The sequence below is a fragment of the Asterias amurensis genome, chromosome 20, assembly GCF_032118995.1.
Source record: "Asterias amurensis chromosome 20, ASM3211899v1".
In the NCBI taxonomy this organism is placed as follows: Eukaryota; Metazoa; Echinodermata; class Asteroidea; order Forcipulatida; family Asteriidae; genus Asterias; species Asterias amurensis.
In genome coordinates, this window is record NC_092667.1 from 14980216 (window position 1) to 14997739 (window position 17524).

Here is a 17524-nt window from a genome sequence, read left to right on the forward strand (position 1 = left end):
ACCACTTCCCATCTTGCCTTCGATTCCCCTCATAGAAACTCAAGCCAGAAAGTATTGGGGACGGTGTCTTGACTAACGCGTATTGGGTGACAGGGCAAGACCGAGTCAGGGGTAGAGGTGAAGTTGTAGCCTCCATGGGGGCGTCTCTTCCCCCAGGGTATAAAAGGCAAGACATCCCTGGAGGGTTGGGTATGGGACCCACTCAGGGTCCCGGGGGTACTTTAGTTACGGGGCTATTTTGGAGAACTCCCCTCTTGTCATGGTGAAAAGCTAATCTAGAGGAAACTGCAGTGGAGCTTCCGTCAGGAGTCAACTAGGTTTGTCTAACTATTCTAGGTTTCTGTGCCAATCATTTTAGTCAAGGTTTGTGATTATCCAACATAGACCGAAAAATTTGTATCAAAAAGGGTGAACGTGTTTCACATTTTGAGCTAGGCAATTCTGCATTTGAGAGAACCATCTAGATTTGTCTCTGTTTTATGAAATGATTTGTTTTCTTTTGACATCGGTTCTTAACTACAATTCTACAACGTGAGATAAGTTCAGTTGTTGTTCAGTGAATTTGTTTTTAATGCTAGCCAAAGTGCCGAACCCGGGCTTGGGAATCTTATAAATGTAATGGTCAACGTTGTGCAATTTGTTCATTGTGAAGTGCCTCAACTCGTACCATTTCGTTTCAAACTTGACACTGAGTCACACCAATGACTTGTATAGGACCTACCGTTGTCTGATAAAGTTCTGATTGGTTTGGAATACTTCTGAAATTACCGGGCAGTGCGAATGTCACAGTGCCTAGCGTAGGCTCAGATTAAATAACACTACACCATACATCACTACTGATGAACATTGCTCCCGAATGGTACTCGTCTTATGTTTACAAAAGCACATAAACGAGTTACAGAAACATTTACCGTTTACCAGCTTGATATGAAATTTTGTTCAAAGTATTTTGTTATCCAGGGTGAAACTAAATACGTTGAGATGAATTCCTCGCTAAAATTCAATTTTCTCTTCCCCCATCGTCTTCCAATCATTTTGAACACGGGAAATTATTCTTACACTAAAATTACGTCAAGGAACTAGTCACATTTCTATCCAATTATGCTATCCAATAACTTGCCATATGAGATGAGGGCCCGTGAACCAAACTATAGTGTGTGGGTTGTCAGTAATAGTTTAGCTAACTGGAGACGGGTCCCAGACTCCATAAATGCATAGAGCAAATTCGAGTATTGTATGAAAAGTTAAAATAACACAAGACACAAGTTATGATAATATGACAGCCATGGGGTCAATGCGTTACATACATGAAATAATTTTCAGTCCGTTTCAAATATCATTAAACGCTATTAATAAATTGTTGTCATCAGTGGAACAGAGAGTGGTATGTAAAATATATCCCTCTACGCTAACCGTCTAATCCATTGGGTTGCACCATTGTAATGTATATTACTAAATATATGTACAGGTTTGGTAAACATAAAACACCATTGTTTAATTTTAGTTTGAAAGGTCACTGATTATATTGTTCATACTCGGAACTTTCTGAAAACTGTACAACGCATCAGCTGACTTCGGTTGTTAATTTCAAAATTATTTGTTCGGTCCTACATGTTGAATAGTGTGCATGGTTTACACTAAACACAGTGATTTTCAATGTCAGTATAGATCTAAATCTAAATGCGATCTTCGGGAAATTTCTTGTTTGAATCTTATTTTGAAAGAATAGGTATTTCTGTGAGAGGTTAACCTAGGTCACGGTTTGGCAGGCCTCCCCGTTGATTCTGCACGGGCCCCGGGGCGATCTGAGCCCTGTCAACCCCTACATACCGAACCCAGAATTGTGATACCAACATTTAGAACAGGCTATTGCATTGTCAGACAGCTATATAAGAATCCGGGCTGTGTTTGTTTGTGTTGAACTTGGCATTAGGTCTGTACTGAACTTGTGGAGAATGTGCTCTGTGTTGAGAACCCTGAGCTCAGAAACTACCCCCCCTCCTCCTGAAATAAATGTTGAACTTGACACGAAAGTTATTCCACACTGAGGAGATTGAATGCTTGAATTTATTTATCTTTTCCCCCCTTTTGGAAGAGGGGGAGTGTTTCCCTGAAACTTTTATTAAAAACTTTTGTTTTCGATGAAACTGGTTTAAGGTGAACCGGGGTGTTCATTTGATTCTCTTGGTATACATTTTATTTTTTATTTATTTTAATATCTATATAACACGGGTGCGGTGTTTGTGTCCACACCGATATATAAGCTTCGAGTAGTACTTTGCAGCATTCCTTTGACAGGTCAACTGTGTTTCTGATGAATAATATAGATTGATCTATTGCGTTTGTTTTTTTAATCAAAATTCACAAACCTGTTCATCTGGCCAGCATCAATAAAAATAAAAATGGGGTCATTTGATCCGCAAGCTAAGCATATCTTAAACCCAGATTAGTTCTCGTGAATATAAAATAAAACCAAGCAATGTGTGTAAAAAATCTACAATTTGAAAAACATCATTGAATTTCCCTTTGTGGTATAAAGGCCTTGCTTTGGTTATGTCAACGAATTAATCACCACAACGATAAAATAGTTATCTTTAATCGCTTTTCTGACCTCCGTTTATTTGCCCAAATGACTCTCTGGTCGTGAAAGCCCCTATTGATCCCACCAAGGCCATAATTGATTAAAGAACTATCACCATGTTATTCGCCAAAAGTATGGAAAATAGAGCTGGAAAGTTGGTTCAGCCTGGCATTGTTAGCCTGCATTCCAAACTATCCAGCCGGCACGGTATCGCTCATTATATGGGAGGGAACAAACGTTATGACAGTGCAATCGTTTGGCCCCAAAGCTACCTTAATGAGTACAATTTGACTCCGTGAGATGAATGGTGATGTAAGTGACATATATGAGTCTACAGACAAACAAACAATTCGACAATTCGTCAAGAATGAGAAATAAAAACAACACCGGATTTCTTGTTATTGACATGTCCACCCAGCACCCAATTGGCGTAGGGAAGGTAATTGCGACGCGTATCACACCTATAATGACACTTAATTTCAACCATGCTTTCCCACAAACAATGAAGGCAAAATTTCAAAGGCTTAAAATGTAATTTCGAGCAAGAAAGAAAAAAAAAATCAACACAAGGCTGGGCCAACTTGCAGAAACTCTGGGACAAAACAGCGACCCAACAAAGTGACCGTCCACCGACCTTGGTGTGCTTATGCCACCCCCCCCCAATTCAAAGCCTTCAAAGTTGCTTCACAGTGGACTTAAATATAGAGCGCCAGAGCTCCCTAATGAAGTGAAGGAAATTCTGGGTAATTTGGGAGTCCGGTTGTTGTTTGGTTCTTGCTGACAGATGGAACCATAGAGAAAAGAAGAAACCTTCGAAATGATAGACTTGAGCAGAGACTAGGCCTACTTGTTATTACGATGACATAACCCACTCTACATACCAATCAGAAACTTTCAGCCAATCAGCGTATGTAGAGCGATCCCTGCTTTCAAGGTTCCCCTCACGCCACTACCCAATCAGAGAACAACCCTTCCGGGAGCAATCCCCGCCTCTTAGGTGTCATTGACCTGTGACGTATCACTATCTGAGCAGCGAGGCCAGCCGTGACAAGTTCAAGTCGGTAATGACAGACATGGTGCCCTGTATTGGTCTCACTTTTCTGGCCGTGTTTGAGAATCTCTAGGGGTCTGGAAACAGAGAATATCTTACGGACTTAGCCCTGATATTTGCCCAGTACCCCGGGGCGTTTGGATCCTCAGGAGGGACGGGAGAATTTGGGGAGAATTTGGTAGAAGGAGGTCGGTAGCTCCATGAAAACCGTGAATGTGTACAAACACAGGGGATGAGGAAAAACAACGTTTGCCTACAGCTATCTGCTTCCCTTGTAAGAAATTACTGTGTAAAACTTAAAAAGATATTTGTATCAAATAATAATCTTCCAAAACACGAAAGAAAGTTAACTTCAATACATTGTCGTAATGATACACGGCTTTGAATGCCGTCAAGGATCTGTTGGGGTTTGCACCTTCTTTACAGTAGTAATATTACCCACATATTTCTAGCCACATTGGCAACTAAACAGTAGACAGTGGAACTCCCAGGTTTTTTTTTATCATTGGTCCTTTTCGTTGGTAGCAACTATCTTTTTTATTCAAGTTTTTTTTTTTTATGGGCAAGAAAACATTTTCCCCATAATAATGGTTTACAAATGACGCGCAACATCCCTAAATTATGATCCGATTTGTTACAAATCGATGCTTGGTGGTTGGAATTCTTGCCTTGGTACACCTCTAATGGCGACAAATACATATTTCACCCGGATATCACATCAACCCGTAACTATTAATAATACAATATGGCTGCATGGTGCGACAGGTGGGGGCCTTTTGTCATCGTTTTCACGCTGAGAGCGACTCGCTTCATCATGTATAGATGTGTCGCATCCTGCTATTACCCCGAAAACCCTGAAAAAGGCTTACTGTTAATTTCCGACGGTGTGGCGTCAGGGAGTAGCTGATATAAACCAGTCCCCATTTGATATACACTGTACTCTCAGAAACACTCATTACATTAGTATATGACTGCCCCTGACTGCTACAATAACTAGAGAAAATAGCAACATGGCAGGCCCAAATTATCAAAGTCCACAAACCCTGCATGTAAATTTGTTATGGACTGTGTTTAAGAGAAACTATTGCAAAAACACCAACCCCACAGCTACAGCGATCCCTGGCCCCACTCCAACAAGCCACCTACTTTAAAGGTATTATTAGCATTTTCAGAGCTGATAAAATAGTGGAAGCAGTGTTATATGTTTTGTGTGATCAATCATATTCATGAATTAGTAAACCTGTGAACATTTTGGCTGAATCAGTCAGGAGAAAATAGTGGGAAAAAAAACACACACAATTATTAATCAGTAATGTTAATAAGACTAAAATGGAGCGTTGATGTTTTTTTTATTTTTTATTCTTTCATTCGAAATCAATTATTGATGAATTATATCCCAATCCTTCCCAAATAATTTGATAATGCCTCTATATTTGGCTCTTGCCAAACAGAGTTTGTCTGCTCCTCGCTATTTCCTTCCAACCCTACTACATATAGTCTGTGTCCGGGTTGGGTTATTGTTTAAAACACAATCTAGCAGCACCTGTTACCAGGGATGCCATTTGATTCTGAAATCATTAATAACAAGAAACAATAATACAACATATTAAAAACAACTACGCATAAAAAAAACCTCAACCCCCAAAACAACAACATGTGGCGTAGTGGAATTAACTAAACAAGAGACGCATTGTCAATTATTCAGCAACTCATCTAATTATTAGGATTTCTTTATCACTGTGTGCAACAGAACTGGTGTTTGGCCTCGTCAAATAGAGAGGTAATAATGTCAGGAAAATGAAATAGTATAAACAATGCGAGGTCATAGTGTTTGATATAGCAGGGGGAAGGGTTGTGATGTCAATGCAGACATATTCAGTAAAATGGACAGTGAGTTATAAAGAAATCAAATCAATAATGTTTACAAGTGTTGCTTGGAGATTGTTTTCTCATTTTCAAAGAAAGACCGTACAGCGAAAGTGTTTTTTGTTTTAGACTGCACTTGTACGCAGATTCTAGTCGTCCTTTTCTCTGCAACACTAATTTTATAACAACAGTATTTCCTACAACAAAATAAAAAGTTCACTGAGTAGTTTTCGATATCTTACGCTGACACCTGCTCCAGCGATGCCCCGTTTCTACTGTATCTTGTCCCCTTACCAAATTTGACCCACTCTTTTATAAATATTTAATATGACTGGCGTATCATCTACCCCTTGTCTAAGTATTAAGAAAATTGAAATCGCAATTTGGCAGTTTGTAGATTTTTCATTATTTATGGATCCACTCTCTACCCTTAACGCAAATTGTGAAAGGGAATATATATTATAATGTTACAACGTTGTCCCCAGGCGTAGAATGTCCACATATGCAGGTGATTTTGCAATTCACATTAATTACCTTCCGAACACGAAACCAATGTAAAAACAAACCACTGTAAAGCATTACACACACCAAACCTGTGTAATAAAAGTTATAATATTGTCCCTTTTTCCCCAAATAGTGTGATAGTGTATCCATTTTTTGTTCTATTATTTATTCTTTTATGGAACTAGATTCATGTGATTTGCTTTGCCTTATAACTCCGACATGACCAATGGTTTGCCTAGGGCCTTCATTCTGTGTTGCCAAATGACAAAGCAAGTTGGACAATGCTGAGACTCGAGGGACACTTTTGTCATTTTTACCCCAAGTTAAAAGCTTTTATTGAAGTAGTCAGTGATCCCCCAGAAAAGTCAGCGATTGGTAAGAGTTGAGTAAAGAGCCAAGTCAACTTCCAAATACAATGATTAAGATGATCGCTTGCAAAAATGCATAAATCATATTCAGGGAACGCAATTTATTTCTGAGGAAGCAGTCAAAAATCCACGAGGCTTTTGTTGTAATAATTTAAGGTGTAGGCTACACAAAAAAGTTCCGAACAGCTAACCCTCAACATACAAAATGGGCGCTTCAGGAGTTCTATGGCACAGTCCTATAATAAACAAACGTATAAAAGATGTCTTTATATTATAGATGTAAAGCCTACTGGCGAGTTTGCCATAAGAAATGACCCACTTTTCTAGACTTTTGATTGTGTAGATGACATGAAAGTAAACATACCCATAACCATTCTCATTATTCTTGAGCAAGAGGTGCAGTGTTTATTAAAAAAAGGGGTGAGCACTAGATTGAAAAAAAAAACCACTACCCAATATTTACATATTTGCTCATAACGTATACTGTACATATTGGTTATGGTGGAGAACTTCCCTTGAAATGTTTGGAGTGAAATGCAACAGTGTTTGAGAAACAACTAGTTTTAATGTCGTGAGACCAAGACTCGAATCTTAGAAGTAGAACAAGACCAAACGGGCGATGTGAACAAGTTTTTCTCGAAAAGTACACTGTGAATTATTGTGGGCATTCCACGTTTCTTGGTCATGTTTAAGAATGAACGAAATGTATCCCATTATTAACAGCAGAATGAACGTGAACACAGCATTAAGATATGCAAACACAAAGTGACACCGTCCAAATGGTGAATATGGCATGTGAAATGATAAATATGCCATCAAATTGTTCACTACGCGCCGACGACACTCTTAATAACTCGAGCACTGATTGGCTGAATTGGATTTTCACGGGGCCGCCATTTTGAATTAGTGTTTTGATGGATGGGTTGGAGTGCCAGAGAAGAAACGTTTACAGTTTAGCCGTGTGGATAAATATATGCACAGTGCTAAATCATAATGGAGTTGATGTCACTGCCAAAGCTAGTGGCTGATTTTGATAAATAAACGTTCACCGGTTCACACCGTAGGCCACTCTATTCATCAGTTTTTGACAGATTTCAAGCCAGCAACACGCCGTGTATATTCAATCTGACATGGATAGAATCAGATGCTCGAAATGCTTGGAGATTTCCAGGAGATGATCATTCAAAGGGTTGTGTTCCTCCCCGCTGTTTCCAGAGTTTGAGGGTTGTGTTCCTCCCCTCTGTTTCCAGAGTTTGAGGGTTGTGTTACTCCCCTCTGTTTCCAGAGTTTGTTTGTTTGAGGATTGATCTAGCGAAAGCGTCTTTAAGGCAGGTCACCACTGTCTCACTGCCACCCCTTCAACCTAACTGGGTCTAGAATGTTGTTGTAGGGGGCTTGTCTTGTTCTGCAACATCAATTTAGTTATCATTGGTACGGAATTAACAATTGTGTAATAAATATGGCTTACTTAAATGTAGAAATAAAACAGCAACATGAGCTTTCTCCCTGTATTATATAGATGCTTAATACAAAAAGAAAATCTTTTTTTTTTAAACGAGTCCCTTTTTTAATCGATTTGGAAAGAAAAAATTCCTATTGAAAAGCACTACGACAGTGGCAATTGTGACGAGCAGAAAAACAAATTGCCAGCAAGAAAGGGGAATTTATTTTCACTGAGTTGATCTTTTGACTGACGTGATGAAACAGTCTCCCGAATCTACGGCTAAACTGTTTCGCCACCCTCCAATAAAACTGACATCCTAAAATACCCCAGATTGACACTAACCAGAATCATGTTTTTGAACCATAAGGTGGTTCCAGGTCACTTAGGAGTTGGACGCGGTAGCATTTAATCAAGGAAAGAGGAAGTCAAGCAACACGACCAGGAACAATCCAATTGTAGCTGGCCAGAGTCCCCACTATAGAGACATGACAATACTCCCTTAAAGAATCCCCACCCCTGGGGCGTATCCACTACCCACATTACTTCCACTGAGTCACTAGTAGAAGAAACTCTTGTGACTTACAAAAAAACATGAAAACTATCAAATAACCCTGTTTTGTTTTAGAAGACCCCCCTCCCCCACACCAAACTAAGACGGTTTACACTGAGTGATAATAATCATAGGAAGCGACCGAGAGAGGGCGCTTTAACCTGCCTTGGCAGACTGATGTTATGATGGGTCGTGACATTACTGCACGTAGTTCGTGAACATCTTCAGTTGTATCTGGATCATAAAGCCTAAAGTTAACCATTTCTGAAAGCTGAAACATATCCGGAGAAACGCACGGTAAATAAAGTCTTTGTGGGGTGTGTACATCATTTATAAGACGACCAATGTGTACAAGATCTTAGAGTCTTCGGTTCATTGTGCACCACGCCCCACTAAACATTTGGGGACTATAAGTTCTTGAAGTATTATACCTATTATCTAGTGTCAGTCAAGGTTGACATTTCCCGTCCAGTTGGGGGCAATGGAGCTGTCGACATCAACTCATTTGACTCTGACCTCGGTCAAAGGTCGTGACCCTTTTCAAGTACACGCACATCGGTATGTTTAATTTGGTCTCTTGCAATAGTGCACTGGAAAACACTTTTATTTAGAGCTCTGCTTGGGAACAACTTTTGCAAAATAAATATGTGGAATATCTGTTTATGTTGTTCTGTTATCAAATATGATACGTACAAAGACGATTCAATCTACCAGTTTAGTAGGCCTTCACCTGTTGTATGAGCCGCTTTCTAGAAAATAAAATAATTTTCAAAACACAACCAACAAACAACGATTGGACTTGTTAAACACAAAATGCAACAGTTAATAACTGCTTGGCTAATGATCTATGAAAAATCACGTGAATGTTGTTTATTTCCCTCATCATTAGATGATGTGAATGACACATCATGTGAATGTTGTTTATTTCCCTCATCTGATGTGAAACAGTTTTAAAATACACAATGGTGTGTGTGTGTGTGTTAATGATTTCTATATATATGAGAAAGGCAAGTGTGAGTAAGTGGTATCTTTCGAACCACGAAGAGACGTTATTTAATGTTTGAAAGGACATGGGTACGTTTTGGCGCCGATGTAGCACATCAGCGTGACGAACACAGTGTGTTAAGGTTAAAGTGGGTCAGGGACGCTCTACATGCCTTCTCATGTATGAATGATAGATTGATAAGAGGCAGGGATCAGACCAGACAGGTCCAATAAAAACCTCTTTGTATCTGCTACGTATTAACCGCTCTTTACAGAATCAAAACCAAACCATTTGAAAAAAAGCTATTGTTGGGTTGGGACTTTTGAGGCCGTTGCATAAAGGGGACCCTAGAGTGGTGTGGCAAAATTAATGTACAGTTATTGTTCTGTTTCGCACTCCCCCCACCCCCCCCCCCCTCTCTGAAGCCTAAAATGGAGGAAAAGATTCACTGGAGTTGAGGGTTGATCTCCGCAATGATTGTTGAGTTTAACTAAAAAGTGAAAAGAAGCGTGACGAACACAGTGAAAGAACAGTGGGGCTAGTAGACGTAATTCCACATAACCTAGATTCCAAACAAGAGATCATATACTTTTCTTCTACGCATTTTCGTTACTGCAAAGCTACTAAGCATAAAGTGAAAGACCATCTAAACAGACCATACAATATTCGCACTTTCAGTGGCTGTAATTATTCTTGAATAAATGCTTTGATTGAGCGTGGGATGATACTATGTCACATATAGCTTTTGTTGCACTTTGCACCTGGATCGCATACATAAAGAACGTGTTTTATTTCGTGATTATCTTTTATCGACTTAGGTCTCAAATCATATTAGCAACCTTTATTAATAAATAGGCTTTGATTAGAACTGGAATTAGTATTCTTTAAAAAGAGTGAACCTTCACCTCGCTCGGAACCCAGCCACAAAAACTCAGAGTATTACTTACACTGAAGTGAACAGTAAAACGAAAGAGTGTTATGTCTGTATGGATTTCAATACATATCAATCGGTGCAAAAATCTCGGAATCCATTGCAAAAAGTCTTGACATAAAATTCTCATGCGAAAGTATATTCACCAATGTCCTCAATAAACTTATACTTAAAGCATTGCAACTTGTGTATGATCTAGCACTACATTCGGCATTGTCGCGGTCTGGGGTATAACTCTTTCTTATATAGTATAACTATTGCCCTATTCCAAGTTTCAATACAGAAGTTTTAAAGACTATTGTTTTCAGTATTTTCACTAAAGATTTTAAATGCAATTTTTGATTGTATCCATTTGTAAATTGAAGAGGTGGCAGTTTGAAATATTTCACTTTCATGATATGTCTTTGTAATATCTACATAAAGACTAGACAAACATGTAATGAATCACCAAGCATGTGTATGTGAAGAATCGAGAGAAAACATCTTGTCGTGTTTGTCATTATGGCTTTGGATCTCACATCGGGAGACTGTGCATTGATGATAAAAAGTCACTACGATATCGACACCATACGTATAAAGCATAGAGCTAGATACACATCGTTCGGACACAAGGTGCGAGAGACTGCACGTGGGTCTTTTATACAACATTAATTGGCGGCACATCGGGTTCAAACTTGAAACCACACAAAATATTGACTGTGTAAACAACTGTGTGCGAAAAAGGCTGTCGGAAAATTATTCTTAGCGGTGTGAAAAAGAGAATCATTCAAGCTCATTCATTCCGAAACAGAACTTGTTTTTCATCGGTAAACGAATACTAAATGACGGCAAACTACACTCGATTTAATATTGAATATGGTATGGTAGCTTTGTGTTGAATTTAAGATTGGAAAGTACACGAGAACAATAGATACGAGCCGAAGGAATATCGTGAGGAAGTCGCGTTGAGATTCGTAGTTTGCGACCAACGTGGAGTAGAATTTTGAGATAATTATGTTTTATTAATTATTAATTCTGGGTAGTCAAGGCATGAGCCATAAAATCAAAATGTTGTTTGGTCGAGAGGATGACAGAATCGAATAACAGTAGAAAAAACATGCAAAACCGGTTGATATTAACAAAATACAATCTGATAAATTGTTACCAATATAAATGCTGGTCAAAACTGTATCTGTTTTGAGGATGTAATATGCATGTGTCATCAGCAACGAGTCAGTATAGGTTCTGGTCTTGGGACCACCGTCAGTTTAGGGCTCACAGTGGGTAACTGGAACCAGGTGAAGGGGACGGAGCAACACCTAGAGTCAAGCTGTGTCAACTCGACATGTTTAGAGTGAAGAGATGTCTAATGATAAGACCACAGTTTGACATCCATCAGTGAGCAGTCAACTCTCTAGAAATACACGGACCAGATGTGGGTTTATGCAGAGAATAGACTACCGTTACCACTGTCATGGTATGACATCGAAAACTTATGTGATTGCAAGTGAGGCTGGAAAGGAAGTAGTCTGGTACCTGATCAAGTAATGTGCATCAACCTTACTTAGTAGGTGGGGTCTTGGAGGTAGAGGTGTGGTATAAGACAAACATGGTAGCATCAACAGTAGTGTGACAGGGAGACGGACAACCTAAACACTGAACCCAGTGAGGGGCCACTGATGGGAACATCTGTTGGTTGATGGCTCTCAGTCACCTTCAGGGTATATGTGACCATCAAACCATTAAGGTGGTACCCCAGAAGTTTACCTGATCAACAGGGGGCGGTGTGTACCCACCTGAATGCCCTGGGTCAAATTATTTTAAGAACTTCTCTTCACTTCGTAAAAGGGTTTGGGATAACAAAAATGGTTGAAATATTGAGGAGGTGTTATTGAAAGTTGTTAATTAAAAGTGAGAGGCCCACACGTGCGGCTTTGTGGGGAATGCTTGTAATTTAATACATGTTTGGAATAAACTTCTTGGGTGTTTTAACTTTTAAAAGTTTAGAAAAATATTTTCTTATCGTAAAATAATAATAAGTATCACACGTGTTGAAAACATTGATGTGTGTAAAGACACGTTTTGTATCGTCCAGTACTCTCTATGCCCCTAGCCTTGTGAAGCATCCCATTACGTAAAAGAGTCTGTTGCAATGTTTCTTTGTTTAGAATACTAAGTTTACATCCAACAGTTTCGTATAGCTCAGTGTAAGAAGAAGAACAAGAAGAAGAAGAAGAAGAAGAAGAAGAATAACTTACCTTCTGAGGACACCTCCGAGGAGTGAAGCATTGAGGCATTCTGGAGGGGACAATCGCCTCTGAACCTCAGCTACCGTCACCTTGTATTTGGAGGTTGATGATAGGAGTGAGAGACGGCCTGGTACGGTGCAGAATACATCGTTCGGTGAGGTGACATTCGATACAAGACCATCTTTACCATTCTCGTTCTTTTGTCGAATACCGGCTGCAGAAATTGAACATTAAAAATGGTTAATTCAACTTGTAAATATCATAGATAATAATGTTGTAACATCATTGGAAGAAAGACTGGCATGATATTTGTCATATGAGACTACATGATTAACTTTAACACATTATTTCAGTCAGTCCAACTTGATTAAGTTGTTTGGCATATATTGTATCTATATAACCCACATTTTGCCTTCGTTTATACCATTCACGTCGTTTCTTTACCGAATATTCTCAATGCCACTCGCGTTCATAATTAATGACACGCTTGCTGAAAACTGACACTACTCCACGGTATGACGTCATTAACCGAATTTGTATCGAAGCCCCCCCCCCCCCCCTAAAATATGGAACAAAATCCCACTTTCATTTTGAGCGAAAAAGGGGAAAAATGACTAAAATAGAACGTGCCGTTCTCTTAAGAAGTAGTGCTTGAGTTAGGTCGGGGAGTATTGAATGAAGCAAAGGGCCCGACGGTCACCTAAGAACCATACGGGGCATCTGCTTTCAAGACTTAGTGTCAGGTATTTGTAGTTATATATAGAGATTGATGGAAGACGGTATATCAGTCGCAACATTGGATGCCACGAGTTTTCTAGTTAATGACTTGAGAAGTGCTTACGATTCTGCGATCAATTGAAAGATGCGCAGTGCACGGGGGGGGGGGGGCACAACCCAATTGAGCAACAGAGTCGGGAAGAATGAGTCAATGGAAATAAGAATATGTAGGTGAGTTCAGTTTACACATTGGCGTGTAGTTCAATTCCACCCGTTTGACACGTTCAGTTTAAATGGTCTTTACGCACTGGAAAATGATTTAGTGCGGACATAAATATTGCAAAACTTCTCGCATAATAAGCGATTGCAGTACGAAAACGTAAACACGCAGATTAAACCCCATTGCAAGCCACAGAGTATCGCTAGCAGTCGCTACACTAAAATCTCAACTCTTAAAAAAACAAAACTCCAACAAAACAAACATTACAAAAACTTAGCACCTACAAGCAACGTTGCACTAAATAATATTTACCAAATATCTTGAGCGAGAAAGTAGACCTACGTTGTGGATGTACTACTCTATTATCACCCATCTCCATTGCTAGAACGGATATCATTTACAACAACTCCATCACAAGAACTTACAAAAAACACAGTCCCCGAAAAGCCAGGATTTGTTCAGTGACAGCAACGTAATTAACACTAGTGTCAGTGGGCATTGTAGCTGATATGTAGCATCGTGAACAGCGTCCTTGTGATGTCAGCTGTGCATTGCCTTCCACATCAAATCCTAACCCAACACTTTCTTAGATTATTAATAAACTCAGCCGCAATATTTCTGACGCAAAAAAAGTTATTGTTTTTCTTTTTTCTGCTTTTTTTTTTACCCCCTCTCTCTCCCTTCAAGTCATTGCGCAGTAAGTCCAAGCTGGTCAGGATCACACCACACCGAAGCTTGAATACAAGGGGGTTTCCTTATCATTCTAGCCAGAGGCCATTATGATCCGTCCCCTCCTCCAGTCGACGATGCTTGAGTTATTACATTCAGTGCTAGGGGTGTGTAGGATTATTATTAATGATAAAGTGATAGCATTGGGCCAACGAGCCGCCATGACTACCCCTCTATAAATGTGTCATTGCTAGGGATCGCCATTGAATGGAGAGTGATCAGTTTGCCGGAAAGCACCAGGGACACTTCCTTGGGGGCTTGCTGCAAAATATAAAACATTAAGAGACCCACAGCAAAACAAAGCTGAGAAGTGAAAGGGTTTTATATTTATATTCTGCAAAGGGGAATATTGTCGGTGGATCGCCGAATCCCTTTTTATGCTTCTTTATTTGCTAACACTGAGCGAACTTATCGCTAGCGATTGTTCGGTTAAGCCATCCCTTAAGGGTACAGGTGTGGCAGCGTTGCTATGTGTGTATACACACATACACAACGATGAGGGTAGTATGGTACGGTAGCATCAGAGCTAACCAGCCTAACTCACCTCAAGCTACTTTGGTCTATATCACATCCTGATCATTATAGAACCAACCATTGGCTTGCTTGTTCCAAACCTAAATATACCTGGCAGGCTTGCAGAAAGTTGGGTAAGATTGGCCGCGAAAAGAGAGAGAGAGAGAGAGAGAGAGAGAGAGAGGGAGAACTAGAAAGAAAACAGCCGGCTGTGAAGACGTTGAACCCGGGCGAACAACAGCGCTAGGCCAGGTGACTCGCAAGTCTTTAACCCAATTCAAACATGCGCCGATACGCCGTGGGGACGAGGCCTGAAATCCGACCTCTCCCAATCCTAGGACGGACACGAAATCCAGCGTGCCTAATGCCGTGTTTGACCCCCACTCCACAACCAAGACGTTGAACTCAAACTCCCTCCCTTAAGATGTTTAGTGGAAGGGAGTGAGGCAGAAGGAGCCAAACAATAGAGGCATGTGCTCCAAACCCCAGCCTGCTATTCAACTTCCTTTCATAGAATGCCCCTGACATCCACTATGGATACTTAACAATCTCCAGGCTTCAAAGAACCTTGCCGACATTTTGGATTTACAGTTAGAAAGGCACTGGATATTATTAGCCCATATATGTTTGATGACCCAACAACGTAATGACGAAACAAACACCCGAACAGCATTCACCCCTAACAACAAGACAACAGAAAAGGGCCGCAACTGCCTCATTCCCAGGGTGTTTGTAAATGTCAATGTGCTAGTTAGGAAGGAGCGATCTATCGAGGTTGATAATTATTAATGTATGTCTGTCGTATATATAGGAAATTCAGTGCTGGCAGAACGTGTCAGAACTACAAAATAGGTTGCATTGGATGCCCGGATACCATGTCAGAACCAATTACATTGCTTGTTCACGATAGCGGCTCGTAGTATGTCTTAATAAACTCTATTTATTCACTATTCTCAAGATATAGACCTGTATAATGTCTGCTTAAAAATGTATTTATATTTGTATATTTCATTATGTATGAAATGCTGTGATAATTCTATTATCACAGCACTACATTAAAAAACAATAGGCTATTATCTGCGCGTCTAACAATTTGACCCGAAAAAAAGAGATACAAAATCACTTCCTGTTAATCTCCGTAGTAAAAACACTGAAAGCTCCCACGACAGATATCCCACTCAATTATCACAGTCTGTCGTGTGTGTATGCATGATGAAAGCTATTAATTTGTCATTCAAAATCTCGTAAATTGTTATTTATATTTTGAAAACTCAATCATAATGTGTTCGTTGAAGCGGCGTTTAGAATTGTCATGATTCACACTTCGACTGCGAATTAAAGAAAATAAAATCAAACAAAACGAGTATTCACCTAAAATAAACGAGCCTCATAATAAACACGGGCTCTTTTCTCTCTCATAAAGAGGTGTCAGGAAATTAAATAAGAAAACAAAATTATCTCAATGACCTCATGCAGAAGGAAGAAGACTGAAAAAAGAAAAAAAGATGCATGAGATGAAGCAATGTGTGGTAGAACAGACACGCAATCAATTTGACCGGTTCTAGGGGGAAGGAAGCTCTGACAAGAGCGTCATGTACGCTCCTATCGTGCTTGTAGTGTCCCGTCACCCTCTTGCGCTCTTTATTAATTACGGCAAATTTGATACGGAAAGCAAACTTGTAGGATCGACTCGGTAGGACTAAGGGGGTGAGTCTGCGACGAGTTGTCTCACGGAGCGAGTTGGTGCAAAGAAAAAGACGCCGTAGCAATAATCTACACAGACTGCGGACAAATCGATGCGCCTACAAATTTACTGTGCCGCAGCGATTTAGGTTTGTTCAAGCATGCTTTTGGAATAGACGAAGGATGTCCCTAGCGAGTTGCCACAACTTCCCACTCCGTGTGAGTCAATGCAACGTGGCTATGGCGTTTGATGATATTACGGGTAATAGGGCCCTGTTTGCAGTAAATCTTAAAAGATGTTTGAGTGACTGAATTTTGACGGTGGCACGTTCGATGGTGGAATATACGGGACCTGGAAATGAGGATTATATGTACATGTAGACATCTTGTGTGGTTGTAGTTCATGAAATAGCTGACTCCATTGACTGGGGTTATATTTGGTGGTTGGTGGGGGGGGGGGGAGGGGGCTTGGAGTGGCAATGCACTTAGTGGTTCCAATTATTGGTTGGTCACCTAGCAATGAAACGCACAGCTCCTAGTAATATCTCAAGAAAGCATCCGTATTGAATTGATTCTAACTTGGTGTCATGTATGAGTTGGATCTACAAGCGTGTTATGACGAAGAGTAACAGATTAGTGCACAAAACCATCGACCAGGAACTACTAATAATACTGAGAATAAGGCTGCTATGTAACGGGGTAAACGTACAACCTCGGACTTACTTCATAATATATATTCCACAAAAACTTTGAACATTTCAAACAAAAAGTACAACCTCGGTCACAGGAGGCTGGCTCATACACCGATACCAACATTTCATAACCCACAGAAAAAAAAAAATCTAAATTCGGTCCCAGGAATTTGGAGCACACACTGATGCTGTAGCTTTACAAAATATAAAAACCAACAAAAACATTGACAATTTCAACCAATAGGGTTCGACCCTGTGCATGTGATTTGGAGGAAATAATATAAATAAACTTCCACAAATTTTGCAGGCGTTTGGTTTTCAAGTTGCGAGAAGTTCACAAAAGTGACTACCAAAAGTATAGATAGTTTAACTTGAATTACTCGATGATGTAAACATCTCTGAATGCTAAAACTAAAATAGCACATCTGTATACAGCCACGAGCTATAGGCCCCTATGCAGTG

The 17524-nt window shown here is 39.9% G+C and overlaps 1 protein-coding gene across 3 annotated transcripts in view; it reads right to left on the minus strand.

The window, feature by feature from the left end:
- Positions 1-17524, minus strand: part of LOC139952227 (transcription factor AP-2-epsilon-like) — a 149219-nt gene that overhangs the window by 27261 nt on the left and 104434 nt on the right. For all 3 annotated transcript variants that reach the window (XM_071951291.1, XM_071951288.1, XM_071951289.1), the window contains one exon: positions 12518-12722. In XM_071951291.1, coding sequence (XP_071807392.1) covers positions 12518-12722 — 205 coding nt within the window. The remainder of the gene's footprint in view (positions 1-12517; positions 12723-17524) is intronic.